This window comes from Schistocerca piceifrons, chromosome 1, assembly GCF_021461385.2.
Source record: "Schistocerca piceifrons isolate TAMUIC-IGC-003096 chromosome 1, iqSchPice1.1, whole genome shotgun sequence".
Classification (NCBI taxonomy): domain Eukaryota; kingdom Metazoa; phylum Arthropoda; class Insecta; order Orthoptera; family Acrididae; genus Schistocerca; species Schistocerca piceifrons.
Genome location: NC_060138.1, coordinates 529,682,177 through 529,700,483, shown reverse-complemented (window position 1 = coordinate 529,700,483; position 18,307 = coordinate 529,682,177). Strand labels below are relative to the sequence as shown.

General features: G+C 42.0%; 1 protein-coding gene across 1 annotated transcript in view; it reads right to left on the bottom strand.

Moving 5' to 3' along the window:
* Positions 1–624: 624 nt before the first annotated feature.
* The window catches only part of LOC124746738, a 91,520-nt gene continuing 73,837 nt past the window's right edge, over positions 625–18,307 (bottom strand). The window contains exons 27-29 of the mRNA XM_047248947.1: positions 18,092–18,279; positions 17,774–18,002; positions 625–857 (exon numbers count right to left, since the gene is read on the bottom strand). Of these exons, the coding sequence (XP_047104903.1) occupies positions 625–857; positions 17,774–18,002; positions 18,092–18,279 (650 nt within the window). The remainder of the gene's footprint in view (positions 858–17,773; positions 18,003–18,091; positions 18,280–18,307) is intronic.

Here is an 18,307-nt window from a genome sequence, read left to right as displayed (position 1 = left end):
AAACTGAGAGTACATATCCCAAAATATAAAGAAGTAGTAGAGAGAAATCAAGACCAGAGTACAGGAAGCAGGTTCACGCAGTTGCAACGTGCCGTAATTGTAACAGATATGGAAAGACTTACGCTGGCCGGGGTGGCCGAGCGGTTCTAGGCGCTACAGTCTGCAACCGCGTGACCGCTACGGTCGCAGGTTCGAATCCTGCCCCGGGCATGGGTGTGTGTGATGTCCTTAGGTTAGTTAAGTTTAAGTAGTTCTAAGTTCTAGGGGACTGATGACCTCAGAAGTTACGCCCCATAGTGCTCAGAGCCATTTGAACCTTTGAAAAGAGTTACACAGCATACACAGTAACAGTGTGAAGAGTAACGTGGAACTGGTCTGCGTACTTACGAGCGCAACAGGTGCAATAAAGCTTCACAAATATTATTCAAAATTTATATATACAAAACATCTGTACAAGTTAATAAAGGAATATTTTCATTGTATCTTAAATAAATAGTGAATGAGAATAACGGAGCCGACCACCATTGGTCCATGGTGTGTGGAACGATCTAACAAATGAGAAGTTGGCTCGTTCTGCGCCGGGCGCACAGTGTGTTGGCGAGAGCAGTCCGCCAGCAGTGGTCATCACAGGGAGAAGAGCAGTGCGATGGCGGCGGCCAACATGAGTGCGATCGCAGGCCCCAGCGCAGCGGCGCCACCGTCGCCGTTGCTGCCGTTGTCGACTTTGCAGCCCGCAGGGTCCTGAGGCGTGTCTGTGTACCTGCTGCGGGGCAGGCCCAGTTCCTCCAGCTTGGCGTTCACCTGCTGCACCAGCTCCTCGGACATCTCGCTTGTCCGTGAGAGCACCCACGAGGTCTCTGCAAAAGCGAACACGGCAGTGTCACTACAATAAGTTTAAAAATGTTGCTCATCTGATGTATATAATTCACAGTGGTAGAGTCGTGGCTTAACTGTGCTACCTATGGACAGAGAAGCGTAGTTCCCTTATGCCAACCATGCAGAGAATGGTGTGTATTGTCTATATATCTCACAAGGAGACGGCACGACCGTGGGGTCGGGGATTTTTCCGAAATTGTGTGTGGTGAAAGAGGACCCCTAACACCTCAAGTGGTTAAAATATTAGGACACTACTTGGAAAATACTGGGAACAATCGATCCAACGTTTCTTAGGTGCCTTAAGAGTATAAAATGTTAATGCATTGTCGACCCGTCGTCTGGCCTACATGGTTAGCGCTTGTATCCTTACGTCAGAGGTCTTGGGTTCGATTTCTCCTGCGGCACTGTTTTTTTCTTCTGTTGCTTGCAAAATTGCAGCGCATTGTTACAGAAGAATCGTGAAATTAATTCCCGGGAAGACTGTATAAAAATTCATTCTATAATTCACCGTCAATTATTGTCACCAATATTACGAGACATGATTCAATATTCCTGGTTTGCCTCAAAATTATCAAAAACTCAAAACATTTTCGTAAATGTTAATGGGGCATGTTTTTGTACAGATTTATTGAAAACGCCCTGTGATTGAAAAATATCCGCCTTTATATGTTGCGCAGGATGTCGCAAAAATTATAGGTTTGTTTGTTTTTACGATAATTACCACTGTGGTTCTTGTTTTAATTATTATATGTATAAAAACTAAATGTTTCCCAGTCGACTTTGTTATTCTGATTAAAAACCCAATGTTTCCGCTCATATAATTTACAATTAAAAATGGAAAACCCACCGCCATGAATTGTGTTGTTGGACAAAAAGAAAATAATTTTTATTCAATAATGTAACTAATTTGTCAAAGATAATGTAGGTATGCAAAACTTTCTGAATCATTGGTGGAATATCAAAAGAAAATGAAAGAGATGAAAAAAAAGTGCCAGAGGAGGAATCGAACCCGAGACCTCTGGCGTAAGACTCCGAGGCCTAAACATCTACGTCAGACGGCGCTCGGCAATGGAGTAACATTTTATACTCATAAGGCACCTAAGAAACTTTGGATCGATTTTTCCCGGGATTTTCCGGGTAGTGCGTCCTAATATTTTCACCACGTGAGGTGTTAGGGGTCCTCTTTCACCACACACAATTTCGGACAAATCCCCGACCCCCCACGGTCGTGCCGTCATCTTGTCAGTGACAAACACACAATGGAGAATTGGGGTACCCTTATGGAGCGAGTGGTATGTACTATATAAAAAGCCCATAGAGTAGAAATATCTCTGGAGTGAGCATTGCGTCCTGCGCATGTTGTCAACATTAAACTGGAATTGTCACGTGATCTAGGGACATAACACCAAAACATTCTACAATACCTTTCGAATGGAGGCATTCGCACAGGTCGTCAACGGAACGTCACGTCATTTCACGGTACGTCAAGGTTTCTCGGGAAGAAAATTTTAACGGTACCAGTCTGTTAATATCTTAAGTTAACCTATTTCCGCCGCGCTCATTCTCCTTATAATAGCGTATTTTGTACTGTTGTATCTTCATAAATGTTTATTTTATAATAGCGCTTTGTTTTAGTGACAAATTGGAGATGTTACATGACGACTGGGATATTTTTTCCACTTTCTTACACAACCGAGGTTGTATATCTCAAGGCGAAAAGTTATTTAGGTTTTACGATGACACAACGGCGCTGACGCCCACAATGTATATGTATAAGAACATAAGTGAAATGGAAATGAAGCCCCATGCTTCTTTACAGAACGTAGGGGAACGATGCGGGAGACCCGCACCGCCTTACTAGGCAAGGGTCTAATGGAGGTGGTTTGCCGTTGCCTTCCTCCGACCGTAATGGGAATGATTGATGATGATGAAGACGACACAACAACACCCAGCCATCTCGAGGCAGGAAAAATTCCTGACCCCGCCGGGAATCGAGCCCGGGACCCTGTGCTCGGGAAGCGAGAACGCTACCGCGAGACCACGAGGGGCGGACAATAACATAAGTAGTCGAAGCAAATTCCACCATATGACATTTTAAGCAAAAAAGTCAGCTTTAATGAAGGAGTAAAACACAGTTGTTTATGACGATATTAATTACGTAAGAAAAAACATAATGGATAAGTTTAACAGGCTTCATTAATTTGTTTGAAGCTTTCTTTGATGTGTACGAATGTACATATTTTCCCTAGCAAATAATTGTCGATGTTTTGAAACGTTGTCTCACTTCTCAGTAATTTACCAAACATAATTGATCAAGAACATAGGTTATAAAGTTTGCTTCGGCCATTGACAAATTTTGTCGTTGTTAGCTCCTCAGTTCTGATACATACTCTAACATTTTATGCATATTAGGGATGGTGACTCAAAACCCCAATTTCGCCGTTCAGTACTGTGTTAAGCGACTTGACGAGATGTGACATGAACGAAATTCTAAACACATGCTGACGTGAAGCTTCTGTGACGTCATGCTCGTTCATTTTTCTCTTCAAAGCTAAGAGTCCAATTTATTTCAAATATCAGACGTAAACTGCTATAGTGCCTGCAGAACGTCTATACTAAATCCACAGCACTTACGAAGGTAATCTGTCTTTACTAGCGATATGACAACATTCAAAATTTATAGGACAGATGTCGGACAAATCTACGACGTCCCGAGATCACGTGACCATTGTGGCAACGTATGTTGACAACACAAAATCAATTCTGCGCTTCTGAATGCTCACTCCAGAGATATTTCTACTCTATGAAAAAGCCCAGTGAATCACGGCATGTAAACATTGGTAAGTACAGTGTATATGGTCAGTAAGGCACATTAGAGAGAGAGCTGTGAGGATCCTCAAACATAATGAAAGTAGTATGTTGAGGGTAAGCTCACTAAGTCACACAAGATGGAGCAGTAGAGGACCTCTGCCACGGGTGGTCTATGAATCTGTGTAAGGCGTGGCAGTTAGTAAAATGGGAGCCCCACACTGACAGTGGCATGAACAATCTGTAAATATCTCTAAGGGCACACCAGTTGGAGTAATGGGGAACCCCCATCCCAAAAGTGGTAAGTACAGCCAGTGCCCCATAAAGGTACACCAGTTAATGAAGCAGAATGACATACTGATAGTGGAATGTATAGATTATAAACCTCATTAAGGCACACTAGATGGAGCAATGGGGAACCTCCATGCTGAGAGTTGTATGCACAGTCTACAAACGTCATTAAGATACACCAGATAATAGAAAGATGGGTGGGGAGAGAGGTGAATGGCAGCACATACTAAGACTGATATGTAAAAACTACAAACCTCATTAAGACTCACCAATAGGGTACCCTATGCCGAGAGTGGTACCCGTAACTCACAGTATAAGCTCAAAAATACATATGAGATGGTGCAAGGGGGGAGCCCATAGTGATAGTGGTACATACCGTCTATAAACCTCAGCAGGACAAACGAGATGGAGAAACTGATGACATCTATGCCGAGAGCGGCACTACATTCTGTAAAAATCACTAAGGCATGTCAGTTGATGAAGCAGGGCCCACAAACTGAGAGTAATATGTACAGTACACATACTCAATAAGACACATGGATGAATAAATGGGGCACCCTCATTCCTAGAGTGGTATGTATTATCTACAAGACTTGGTATGGCACATTAGAGTGACTACTTAGTTAGAGACTGAAAGAAATTGTCACTGCTATTACTTGAGCATATGCAATTTTCTCTCGCCAGTCGAGCTTGTCACTACATTTCGTCTGACCTGATATTACGTTTTGACGTTATTTTTTGGTCTGCATGTCTATCGTAAGCCGTTATCTACATCACAGAGTAATTCTGAAGGTCTCTTAAGCAGTTCGCTGCGCTTCTAGGCTCCTCCACAGGAGTATGACTCCCTTTTTATTATTTATAGACAGTGATCTGCTGTGGAGCTACAGATAATCCATCAGTTGTAGCCTATTGTAAGCTCCGGCAGAAGAGATTTCTCTTAAAGTGTAGTGCAGTGTGCTTTATCTGACGTCGTACTGAACGAGGTTTTGGGTTCCAACGTTTACTATTTCATATTGGACAATCTACCACACTGTTGTAAGTCGACAGCGTTTCAGATGGTTGTATTCTGTCCTGCAACTTTTTCTATCGTGATCTAATCATTCTGTCTTTACATAACTGTTACACCAAACATCGTCTGCAAGATGTATTGCATATTCTGCCCTTTGGTCGCCTCTACTGTTTTTCTCTTCCAGTGCTCCTTCAGAGCCAAATTAATTATTCCCAAACGCCGACCCAAGTAGACCACTAACATATCCCTTTTACTATTAAGCATCTTCCATACTATATTTCACGATATATTCTGTTCATTGCTTCCTCATTCCGTACTGTAGCCTATCTACCGACTTAATGTTCAAGGTTCTTCGATAGCCTTGTATCTCAAAAGCTTCCAGATTCTTAATCTCCATTTAATTTCCATACAATGCGCTGATCCATATATACACCCAGGTATTTCTTCACTTGATGTCAGCAGAGTTTTTTTAACTGAAGAACATTTTCTTCGCCGATCATCCCTTGTAATCCTGCTTCCTAAACCTGTCAGTTCTTTCACTCCCTCCATTATTGTTCCATTTTCAATTTTGATGTTAAGTAAATCGGTATTCTCTTTGCTCTTATTTTTCATCACATTCATTCCCGTTCTGTTATCTTTATGGTGTATTGTGTGCCAAGTATACTATCCATTTCTTTCAACAAGTCTTCTTTACACCAGACCGGAAAGGTTATGTCGCTCGCGAATCTTAGCATTGGTTTTCTTCTGCCTCAATGATGCATTGCGATTTTTTTAACCATCCACCAATATTCCCTTTTTCTTTAGGGATATTCTGTAGCAGTTGTTTCGGAATACGTTCATCGCCCATTCTTTCTGTATATTCTAATCATTCTTTTCTGTATTCCATAATCTTTTCATTGAAGTTGTAACTGCCTACGTTCTTCCGCATGCTGTCATTTTATTATCTGTCTCTCCTTGTTACTCCCTCAACTGTCCTCAAAAATCTCATCTCGGCTGTTTGGAGTCTATTATGTGATCTGCAATTCATAATTCAATTTACACTTCCATGTAGTCCGCAGGGAATTGCCATAACTTTATAAAATTTTATCATTGTGCCCTTACGTGTGTTTCCACAGGGCGTTGTTTTAATGGTGCCACATATCATTTTGAATCTTTCAGTCTGTTTTTCAATATCAACTTCGCCAAGATATGGTATGCACAGCTCAAGTATCTGAAGGCATTAACTTGTTGAGTAGTTTTGTTTTCCGGTCTGAGTTTATAGCTTAAAGCTTGTGGGACTTGGAATACCATGGACTTACGTAACCTTACCTTCGGTATTTCCCTGTACATCAAAAGGAATTGACTGCATTAGTGACTACTGCAGTAAAAAGAAACTGAGCAAACTTTCTTCAGCCGGCCGCTGTGGCCGAGCGATTCTAGGCGCTTCAGTCTGGAACTGCGCTGCTGCTACGGTCGCATATTCGAATCCTGCCACGGGCATGGATGTGTGTGATGTCCTTAGGTTAGTTAGGTTTAAGTAGTTCTAAGTCTAGGGGACTGATGACCTCAGATGTTAAGTCGCATAGTGCTTAGAGCCATTTTTTTAAAGTTTCTTCTTGATTATTTATTTGTTTCGTTTCGACCCTTTACAACCACTAGCGACTTGTTCAAAATGTCTTTCGTCTTCCCAATATCTTTTCATTCAATCGCTCGGTGTGGTTCTCTCTACTTCTGTCATCTCAATTTAGATCCTGGAATTAGTCATGACCTTCCAACATATTCACATACCTGGACCTACCCTGCACTGCTGAGTACTCAATTTTTTGCCTTATTCCAATTGTTTTCAAATCATCCCTGACTTCCTGAATCCCATTGTTTCCTGTTAAGCAAGTTGTGTTCCATACTTTCTTCGTCAATATGTTGTCGTCCACCCTCGTGATCTGCCAGACAAATCTCACTCTTTTCTCCGTGTCATATTTGACACTGGTACTATACCCTTATAAAATTCCTAACTTGCTCCAGACTTCACCTTGCTTTATCGTGCCTGATGTCTCTCTAAATATTTGCTTCCCCCGCCTCACCGTCTCATACCGAAGGCAGCCGTCTCCGGTGCACACAACGAAGTGTTTGTGATCTGGCGTTCTTGGATCCATAGTTTGTCTTTGCAACATACCGTAGTTTTTGCAGCATTTGCAACTTGCCTGTCACATTCTTCTTTGTCGTAACTTACCTACTACGTTCTCACTCAGATTCTGGCTCGTTGTTCAACCATCCAATAGGTCTTTGCGGTCAAAAGCTTAGCGCTGCTGAAAGTTACCTTGGGGCGCCCTTTCTCCTTGTTAGCAGTGGGATTCACTACCTCAATTACCTGCATTAACACTGCTCCCACTACAGTGGCAACTCAGTTAAATTTTCGGCTTGGGAAGTAAACACAGAGCACACGATAATCAGTTATTTCTCCCTTACGAGGTTGAATTTCCAAAAACACTGAAAGAGATATTTTTTTGTTATTTTTAACCGAGAGGAAAATTAACAATTTTCATACACGTAGTTTTAAAAATGCTTTAGTTGTTCTTTAATAATGATCTATTTTCAAAAAAATTTCAGCCACTATCTTACCCCCATAGTTGTTGAATTTGCAAAAAAGCTGAAACACGGACTTTTTTTATTTATGACAGAAACCAAACACCAATTTTCGTAGGTTCATCTCAAAAATTATCTTAATAGCGATACATTTTTAAAAAACCTTTCATCTCCTATCTAACCTCCTTATGGATGGAATTCCAAAAAATCAAATTTCACGTTTCTTTCCTTGGTGGTTTGGGCTGGGCAATGGTGCGTCATTGATTCAATCGGTCACTCAATCGGGACACTGCCTTCTACGTATAATGATATTGCTCATTTCTTATGGAGAGCCAGCGCTTTTAGTCCTGTTCCTGACCACATTTCCGCTGCTAGTTCTGTTAAATCCTTGCCTTACCACTGCGCTGGCAGGTTCTCGGTGTCGGCCTGGTCTTTCTTGCGATGCCTAAACAGGCCCGTTGCTGCAAGCGGCATACCAACATCCCATTCCGCCGGCTGCCTGTGATTTCTGCAGTGCTGTACTGCCATGTTTCCAAAAAATCACCGAGAAATAGCGGCAGTGCTTCATAACTCGGACGCTGTCCACTCAATTTCAGAAAGATTAAACGCTGTTATTGAGAAACGTTACCGTAATATCAGCAAAACCGTAACCTGTACAATTGTGACGTAATTTCTGATGTCTATATTATATTTTAAATAAGTGACTAATTGTGTAGATAGAGGTACTCTGTTAACACCCGTTTTGATTAGTGAGCGCAGTGTTATATCTACCAAATTTTTATAGTTGAGCCCCAAAACACGCTTACTGACACAATGATTGAATATTGGTCTTTCCCATCGACCAACTTATGCAGGATGATCGCAATTCGTTCCTAGAGTTGCTACAGAGAAGTTCCCTCCTGAAGCTCTCACAAGGCTGGTACACTACTCGGTGAAGAGTGGTGTAAGTATTTAAGCAAACTATAGACACTTTTCTATGTGACAATTCCCTGCTCTAATAACTCACCCCCACAAACCTACGAACAAACTGTCTGATCCTTGATAGAAGAATTAGTAATGCATTTTGTTCCAAAGTCGAACAGACAAGCTGTTAAGCAGGTGGTCATAATGTTTTCGCTCGTCAGTGTAAGAAGCGGCAGAATTAATTTTATCTTGTCGAATTGTTTCGCTACAACCGTTTGAGAAAGATCTCAGACCGGCTGGCGGGCGCGCGATGTTCTCGTTGGTCTCGAAGATTAACTGATGTCTGAGAGTTCCCGCCTTGTAGCCTGTGTCGGCAGACGCCAAACAGGACTCTCGACTGGTGAGCGCTGGTGGCATTCATCGTGCCTTACCAGGCCTCACAAGGAAAATATCACCGGAGGTACCGCGGGAAACGTGCACATCTCCCTGCAGGACAGGCGGCTAGCAGAAAAGAAAGCCCGCAAGGTAGCCGCCACAGGAGCCGGCAAGTAAACTTGCAGCGAATCTTACTCCGGGAGAGGCGGGCTTAAGACTGTCCCCCAGTGGCACTGGCAACGTTCGTCAAACTTCTCGCCAGAGGTCGCGCGATTACATCGATCGGCAGCTTCGTCGCGGTGCGTCCGACCCCATTCGTCAGTTTTTGACGGGTTCGAGAAGGTTTTGTTAGATTAATTTAGAATCTATATTCGAAGTAGCCTAAATTTTAGCCTGCAATTGTGGTATGGATACCCTGACGCCTCTGTGCTTGGAGATGAGCGCTGCAGTGGGACATTTGCTGTTAAATAGACGCCTAATACAAGTAAATGAGCTACGTCTTAAAAGGTTTCATAATTCTTTTTTACCAAATTTGTATTCTCATAACTGATAATGTAACGACGTGTAAACCACAAGAAAACTATGTGTTACAAAAAGGTACGGCCAAACTTTCAGGAAACATTCCTCACACTCAAATAAAGAAAAGATGTTATGTGGACATGTGTCCGGAAACGCTTAATTTCCATGTTAGAGCTCATTTTAGTTTCGTCAGTATGTTTCAGGAAAGATTCACCGCCAGTTGGCCCAATTGAAGGAAGGTAATGTTGACTTCGGTGCTTGTGTTGACATGCGACTCACTGCTCTACAGTACTAGCATCAAGCACATCGGTACGTAGCATCAACAGGTTAGTGTTCATCACGAACGTGGTTTTGCAGTCAGTGCAATGTTTACAAATGCGGAGTTGGCAGATGGTTGGTTGGTTGGCTTTGAGGAAGGAGACCAGACAGCGAGGTCATCGGTCTCATCCGGTTAGGGAAGGACGGGGAAGGAACTCGGCCGTGCCCTTTGAAAGGAACCATCCCGGCATTTGCCTGGAGCGATTTAGGTAAATCACGGAAAACCTAAATCAGGATGGCCGGACGGGGGTTGAACCGTCGTCCTCCCGAATGCGAGTCCAGTGTCTAACCACTGCGCCACCTCGCTCGGTAGTTGGCAGATGCCCATTTCATGTATGGATTAGCACGGGGCAACAGCCGTGGCGCGGTACCTTTGTATCGAGACATATTTCCAGAACGAAGGTGTCCCGACAGGAAGACGTTCGAAGCAATTGATCGGCGTCTTAGGGAGCACGGAACATTCCAGCCTATGACTCACTACTGGGGAAGACCTAGAACGACGAGGACACCTGCAATGGACGAGGCAATTCTTCGTGCAGTTGACGATAACCCTAATGTCAGCGTCAGAGAAATTGCTGCTGTACAAGGTAACGTTGAACACGTCACTGTATGGAGAGTGCTACGGGAGAACCAGTTGTTTCCGTACCATGTACAGTGTGTGCAGGCACTATCAGAGGCTGATTGGCCTCCACGGGTACACTTCTGATAATAGTTCATCCAACAATGTGTCAATCCTCATTTCAGTGCAAATGTTCTCTTTACGGATGAGGCTTCATTCCAACGTGATCAAATTGTAAATTTTCACAATCAACATGTGTGGGCTGACGAGAATCCGCACGCAATTGTGCAATCAATCATCAACACAGATTTTCTGTTAACTTTTGGGCAGGCATTGTTGGTGATGTCTTGATTGGGCCCCATGTTCTTCCACCTACGCTCAATGGAGCACGTTATCATGATTTCATACGGGATACTCTACCTGTGCTGCTAGAACATGTGCCTTTACAAGTACGACACAACATGTGGTTCATGCACGATGGAGCTTCTGCACATTTCATTCGAAGTGTTCGTACGTTTCTCAACAGCAGATTTGGTGAGCGATGGATTGGTAGAGGCGGACCAATTCCATGGCCTCCACGCTCTCCTGACCTCAACCCTCTTGACTTTCATTTATGGGGACATTTGAAAGCTCTTGTCTACGCCACCCCGGTACCAAATGTAGAGACTCTTCGTGGTCGTTTTGTGGGCGGCTGTGATACAATACGCCATTCTCCAGGGCTGCATCATCGCATCAGGGATTCCATGCGACGGAGGGTGGATGCATGTATCCTCGCTAACGGAGGACATTTTGAACATTTCCTGTAAGGAAGTGTTTGAAGTCACGCTGGTACGTTCTGTTGCTGTGTGTTTCTATTCCATGATTAATGTGATTTGAAGAGAAGTAATAAAATGAGCTCTAACATGGAAAGTAAGCGTTTCCGGACACATGTCCACATAACATATTTTCTTTCTTTGTGTGTGAGGAATGTTTCCTGAAAGTTTGGCCGTACCTTTTTTTAACACCCTGTATATTCAAAGATTGCATTTAACATGACGAAATTTCCAAAAGTTTTAAAAGTGGCGAATGCAAAGCCACTGAAAATATTTGAAAGAGCGCTGTTCTTTTATCTTCTTCTGTTAGTGTCAACTTTTCTCGTGTGGAGCTTGAGCTGACAGGATCTAAGTGTCATAGTTGTAACAACATTTGTTCGATAAAGGTTGTTTGAATCTACCCGTTTCGGCGGCTCCCTTATTAATTCAAGCCATTGCGTTGTGTTTTAATCATTTATGATGTTTTCTTCACATGCTACAGCAAAAATAGGCGAGGTAGGCGGCTGATTGTCCGGACACGAACGATCGGACATAATTAGTGTCCTTTCGTTATTTTTCAATAAAGGGCCAGAATCCACCTGAGATATTTATTTAGATCAGTTCTCGGTGGTACGTAATAATTTGCAATTAAAGCTGCGCGGGTCTGACCGCTTCTCGTTTCCGAACAGTGAAGTCTGCCAACCTACTCAATGGCCTAATACCACTCATATCTGCAAATAAAAATCAAGAGGGTGGAGTGATTTGTATGGTGCACCAATCCACTCTTTAGTAAAATTACCCACCCTCAATGAAGGTTCCGTCCATGTCGCGACTGTTCTATTGTTCTAAATTGCTCCATTTGTACACCATTAAATTCTTTCGGCCCCTTTCAGTAACGCCTCATCTGGCTCTCATCTAGATACTGGGGGGAAATGTTTCATTCTGTCTTTAAAAGAGCGTGGCGAGTACTGCACACACGGTCTTCAGTTACTGGAATTACGAGACAAGCTTTACGAATATCTCAGGAAAAAAAGCCATGCCTCAAAAGTTAAAAACGCTTTAACTTTGTGACACCACTTTCCTTCTCTCTCCGCCGATCAGCGTCAGAAGGCGACGCCACCTTTGAAACCAACACGCTTTAACTGATGGTTTACTTATTTATAAGTGTGTATCGCGAAAATATATAGTTTCAGTTATACAGATCTCCAAAACACGTTATTCAGGGCATGGATTGTTATGCTGCAATGGCAGGACGAGCATAAAAGTTTTCCAATGAAGTTATGAGTACATTATGGTTAATTAACACGGTGAAAGTAGGTGTTTTATTAATAAGTCAGATTTTTGGTTTTACAGCAACTCACATTATTCAACAAATTTTGAAAGTTAATGAAATACAGGTAATATATTCGGATAATCAGGTTCTACTACTGTACTACTGGAAACTACATTTCTCTTTAAACACTTCCCAATGGATTTCAGAAAGGAAGTAACAAGATTTCTGGCAGCATTATTATTTCAGACTGAGTGCAGCTTTTACAGCATTTGCACAAAGCATAGTTCCACAATTCAGAATAGAATAAATTAGAAATTTCGTAGTATTTGTAAGTAAGAGTGAAAGTATTCGCTTTTAACTTAGTTTTTAGGGCACCGTTAATATCATCCAACATATCACACAAAAACTTTGAAACTATACTTTTCAGAAAGTGATACAGGCCTAATTATGGGAAATATGTAATCGTCAGATGTCCAATATCAAATCTTCACTTCCAGTTTTACTTAGCCAGAACTGCATCTTTAATGTATCGGATTTTTAATGGAGATCGAATCACATCTCTACAAGTGTTCGAAGTTGTGCATACATACATCGAGTAACATTCAGTGACTATCATTGAACACACGTGTGAAAGACGAACATAAAGTTTGGAACAAGATACTCTGAATACCTAAAGCAATGAAAAGTGGGTACAGCTACGTACACCATACTTGCAAACCACATTATGTAACAGAAACACCACCCTACTGGCATAAAAACACCAGTGAGCATTAATAATAATTTGTAGACAGGTAATGTCCATCTACCACAACCGTAAACGATCCACTACAGTAACTTTAAGCATAAGATGTGCCATCCTTGTCACTTGAACATATTAGTTTTCGAGGTTATAATCTACACCTTGATAGAGATTTCGCTTACTTGTGGTTTCCAATAAAGATGGGATTTTAGTCTATAGATTCCGAACTCACTTTTCGTTATGGAGGTCATCTCCTCCAGCTATTCTGTTTTTATATCATCAATGGTGTCAAAACGTCGTCCTTTCATGGTTCTCTTCAGCCTCGGGGATGGAAGAAGTGGCTGAGGCAACAAAATGGTTTTGTTTTTTGCCAAAAAATCACGTACTAGCACGAGTAGTTTTGCCACAATTCTGGTCGTTTTCTTGGGATTGCTCCATGCAGACGGTGCATAACTTCGCAACTCATGATGCACCATCCCACATTAATCGAAGAAAACAGTAAGAAGAACTGCCAGGAAGTTTCATATGGGCGCACACTCCGCTGCAGAGTGAAAATCTCATTCTAGTAAGAAGAAACGTTACATTTGATCGAACTTGATCTTTTTTTGGTAGTTTTCATTGGGACGATTGGGCCTTATTTTCGACGTCTTACCCGTGTACTTGTGTTCCGTCACCTCTTCTAACTTTCTTTGTCGGCCTCATTCAGTAATTCGTGAGCAATTTTGTACTCGACATCGATTTTGGGTGAAGTTCAACAATTTCGGAAAAGACTTTGTTGCTACATGTTTCATGCCCAAAACTTCCCCAGAAAAGAATCAGCAACCTCTCTGATGGTGATCCGGCGATGTTCCAGAACCAGTTTCTTTCCTTCTTTCACATTGTCCTCAGTAAGCGATGTACTAGGGGTTCCAGTTGGTCATCCTCATCAACATCTTCTCGAGCCTTTTTTAAACGTTTATACTACTCGTAAACTCTTTTCTTACTCATAATAGATTCACTAAAGGCCACAATCAACATTTAGAATGCAATGCTGCATTTTATTCCATTTTTTCGAACAAAATATAATGCATACTCTTTGATCTATCTTTTTCGAAAGTGAAAATTCGCCGAGCCCTCGAAAACACGTTTGACCTTTTCGATTGTAAATAATACGCTACATATTCAAAACAGCCGTAAATTCAAACATGCATCAGGAACGATTGTACAAACAAGATATAAAAAATTAAAATCGTATGTATAAAACATGCGATATTAAAATATTACCGTTACTTTTTGGCACACCTCGTATATCCCGATTGTGATATTTTCATCCTCAGGGTGCCACAAACTCCTCCTTTGACTAAACTCATCAGTTTCTCACAGTGCTTGTTTGTGTCGTGTCGGCCATTATGACCGAAAAAAATGTATGTGAATTTCACCGATTGTCTTCCGAAATCAGTACTTTCGGGCCTACTGATTTCAAAACGTCGGTCTTCATCGGCCGCTGTCGGAAGTTGGCGGAATCGACCGATACTGCTGCCACTGTGACCGCAGGCTAACTGGGAGGCATGCCAATGACCGAATGCGACCGTCAGCGCTCTGGGATGCACACGTCAAGCCCTGCCAGTCGAAACCAGCACACGGAATTGGCATGGCCGCCACGTCTCTGAATCTGAGTGTAGCTTCATGAGTTGCGGTAAAGTGAGCGTCTTTTTGGTACTGTTTTAAGCGGTGCATCCTAGCCACGACCCAAGGGAACCAATACCTGGAGCAACCCCTCCCCCCCCCCCCTGCTAGCTTTCAGGGAAAGGAAAAAAATGTAGTGAAATCAGGTGTTCTTCTTTCAAAAAATGATTGAAAAGTCGTTATTGTGCAGGTTTCTAGCAGGGTGCGAACCGGAACTTTGTTATGGCTACTTACAAGTCGCCTTTGTTATGGCTACTTACAAGTCGCTTTTCGACTTCCAAAATATTAAAAATACTTCATACCCCACCTCCACCACCACTCGGTTTGGCCACCAACCCCCCCCCCCTCACCCCCTACAGACTATCGTATGGGCGCTCTTGCCGACCTTTCGCTGCCGCCAAATCCCGAGCAGAAATCGCCCGCCACCTCCAGGTCAGTTTCAGTTAATGAATATCTAGAGAAGAGTTTTGTATCTCCGAGATGGAAACAGAGTATCCATATCGCACTGGAGTGGATTGTATAGAATTCTTGTACTATACCACAAAGGAGGCCCATTGGAATAATTTTTTTAATTATTCTTCTGTAGGGTATCATCGGCGCCGAGAATGAATATTCCAGATTAGACATCGAAGTACTGTACCACAAGTGTAAGTGATATTTACAAAAAATCATACGTTTTGTTGGAAAGAAAATTTCATTTTACCATTGTATTTAGAAGTCTCAAAAAACCTAAAATTTGTAAGCAATTACTAATAACTTTAATCTAATTGAAACAATAGTGAATTGAATCGCTTAAAAGGTAAAATTGAGAGACTAAGTCACAAGCTAAGCAACTAGTATTGAAATTAATTCTCCCCACGAGCGACCACTGAGCTAAAGGAAACACCAAAAGAAGAAAGCTCAATTTTAAAATCAGAAAACTATGTTAATTAGGTGTGTGACATAATTTCGTAATCGATTACTCATTACCGAATCAAAGTCGACCGCAGCACCTAACACTAAACACTGTCACTTTAAGAAAAATTTGTGTCTCAGTAAATTGCACTTTTTTTTCCTATACGTAACACATATTTATGACAACAGCACAACACCGTTGATTGCTTGCTGATTCCATTAATAACTTAGAATCATTCTGAAAATGTGTATTAGGATTCTTATAAGATATCCGCATTCCATATATTGGAGGCACTTTAACGCGTTATTCAACATTTCGAAACCATGAGTTGAAGGTCGATAAGGAGTGTAGACCATAGTGTGACAGAAATTTTCAAGAGGATCCAGCTCATTCGTATAATTCTGTAAATGTATCCCATATTACGAAAGGAATATGTTGCGTAACATCCAGACTCAATTAAAAGACTCTTCTGAACTCAGTGGACTGGAGAAGAAAAGTGCAAGCCATCTAGAACTGGCAAAAAGGGTACCCGTGGCCTAGAGAAGTCTCCTGGTATCAAACATAGGGCTTAATTTGAGGAAGGAATTTCTGAGAATGTACGTTTGGAGCACACCATTGTTAGTTTTCCCACATGGACTGTGGGAAATCCGGAACAGAAGAGAATCGAAACATTTGAGATGTGGTGCTACAGAAGAAAGTTGAAAATTAGGTTGAATAATAACGTAAGAAACTAGGAGGTTCACTGCAGAAACGGTGAGCAAAGGAATATACAGAAAGCACTAACAAGAAGACATGGCAGGATGATAGGACATGTGTTAAGACATCAGGGATTAGCTTCCTTGGTACTAGGGAGCTGTAGAGCGTAAAAATTATAGAGGAGGCAGAGATTGGGATATATCAAATAAATAATGGAAGACGTAGATTGCAGTTGCTACTCTGAGACGGAAGCGTTGGCACATGTGTAAGTCAGATATAAATAAAAAGACCTAACAGCGCTATCTATTGGTTCTTTAGTGTACTTCGTAGTTGTGATTAGACATCTGAACTACAATTTTAATCACGATATCTTTTTTTTTGTGTTCCGCTGTCCCAAGCTACGCTTAAGTTATATGTGAAAATCACGAAAATTCTACTAGTAGTCTTGGAGGTTAGCATGTTAAAACAAGCAGACGGACTTGAAGGCTTCAGATAAAATTTTAAATCACGATAATTTTTTCTTCCGTCAGCCGATTTCGATGAAATCTAGCCTATACCTTCCCCCAAGCTACACTCAAGTTAACTTTAAAAATCCCATGAGAATTAATCTAGCAGTTTTGGAGAACAGCGTGTATAAACAGATAAGCAGACAGACGCAAAACAGTATTACAATTTTGTTATTAGTATGCATATAGATTTAGATCTCCTGGAAGTATGCTTGCTACCTCAACATCAATCTACATCAAAACCGAGAGGTGAATCAGGGGACATATTAGAGGTAGGTTCAGCCTTTTCACTTTACTATTCGTAAGAATTCTGTCCATTCACCTAACACACTAAAAAACATTGGACTACCCCATCACCATAAAATAAACACATGTCTCTTTCTAGTAAGCACTTAACAAAAGCTCATAGTAGAATAAAATGCATAAAATTAATAAATCGTTTCCACATGTGGGTTACGCCCCAACATCTGCCTCCATGTATATTTACAACCATATATGTACAAGAACAATATGTAAAATTTGTGTACATACCGGTAATGTTAGAGGTTTCGTCTGTAGGCTCTCTGCACGCCCAGACGATTGAGTAGCTCTTGTAGTCTGTGTCCAGGACCCAGTAGGGTGCTTCCACTACCAACAAAAACAAACGAAACTTTGTGAACACCGAAACACATATGGAGTTTCACGGCTAACACTAATTTCTAAACCTAATTTCTTTGGTGTCTATAGAAAGTGTGGGCATCTTTTTTACCGTCTATTTTCGCTACCTGTTTCTCTTACAGGGCTAGCTAAAGATCATGTAGCCCAAGAATGCAATAATTGTTGCACTAAAAGAAACTATAGTAACTTTTTTTAAATGAAATGTCTGTCACAAGAGAGGTACTGCGTCCAGTTAATTACTTCATATACTTGATAATGTCTAGCTGCAGCAGGCTAATTGCCCTACTAGTGAAGCGAATATTAACCATTGTATGAAATTCTCCATACTGACCTGGTACGTCTGGGAAGTGCACTGTAAGTTTGGCCTCTCCGGAGTTGGGGTCATCAAACTCGGCCCAGCCGATGATGTCGTCGAAGGCCCCTGCAGACGTGTTGTACATCCTGTTGTGTACGGTCACGTTGTTGTCTCCAGCCAGTGAGTACTCCGCCGTGACACACTGGGCGCCTGCCTCGAAGGGAGCCAGTCCGAACCTGGCGATCTCGTACCACACGCCCAGGTACTGCACACAGACAGGATACACGATGGTCAGCAGCTGGTCAAAAGTCACAAGTTCGCTGTTGAAATGGAGTTAACTACGTTGAGTGTTACCTCAGAGGCGTTAAACTGGGAGACTGCAGGCTTGTCGCACGTGCTGACTCTGACAGTGCACTGTTGTGGGTCCTGTGGGGTGTCTGTGTAGCGGCTCCTCGGCAGACCCAGGGCCTCCAGCTTGTCATTCACCTGCTGCTCCTGCTCTGCTGTCAGCTCGGAATTCCGTGACAGGATCCATGAGGTCTCTGAAAAAGCACCATATGGCTCTGTTAG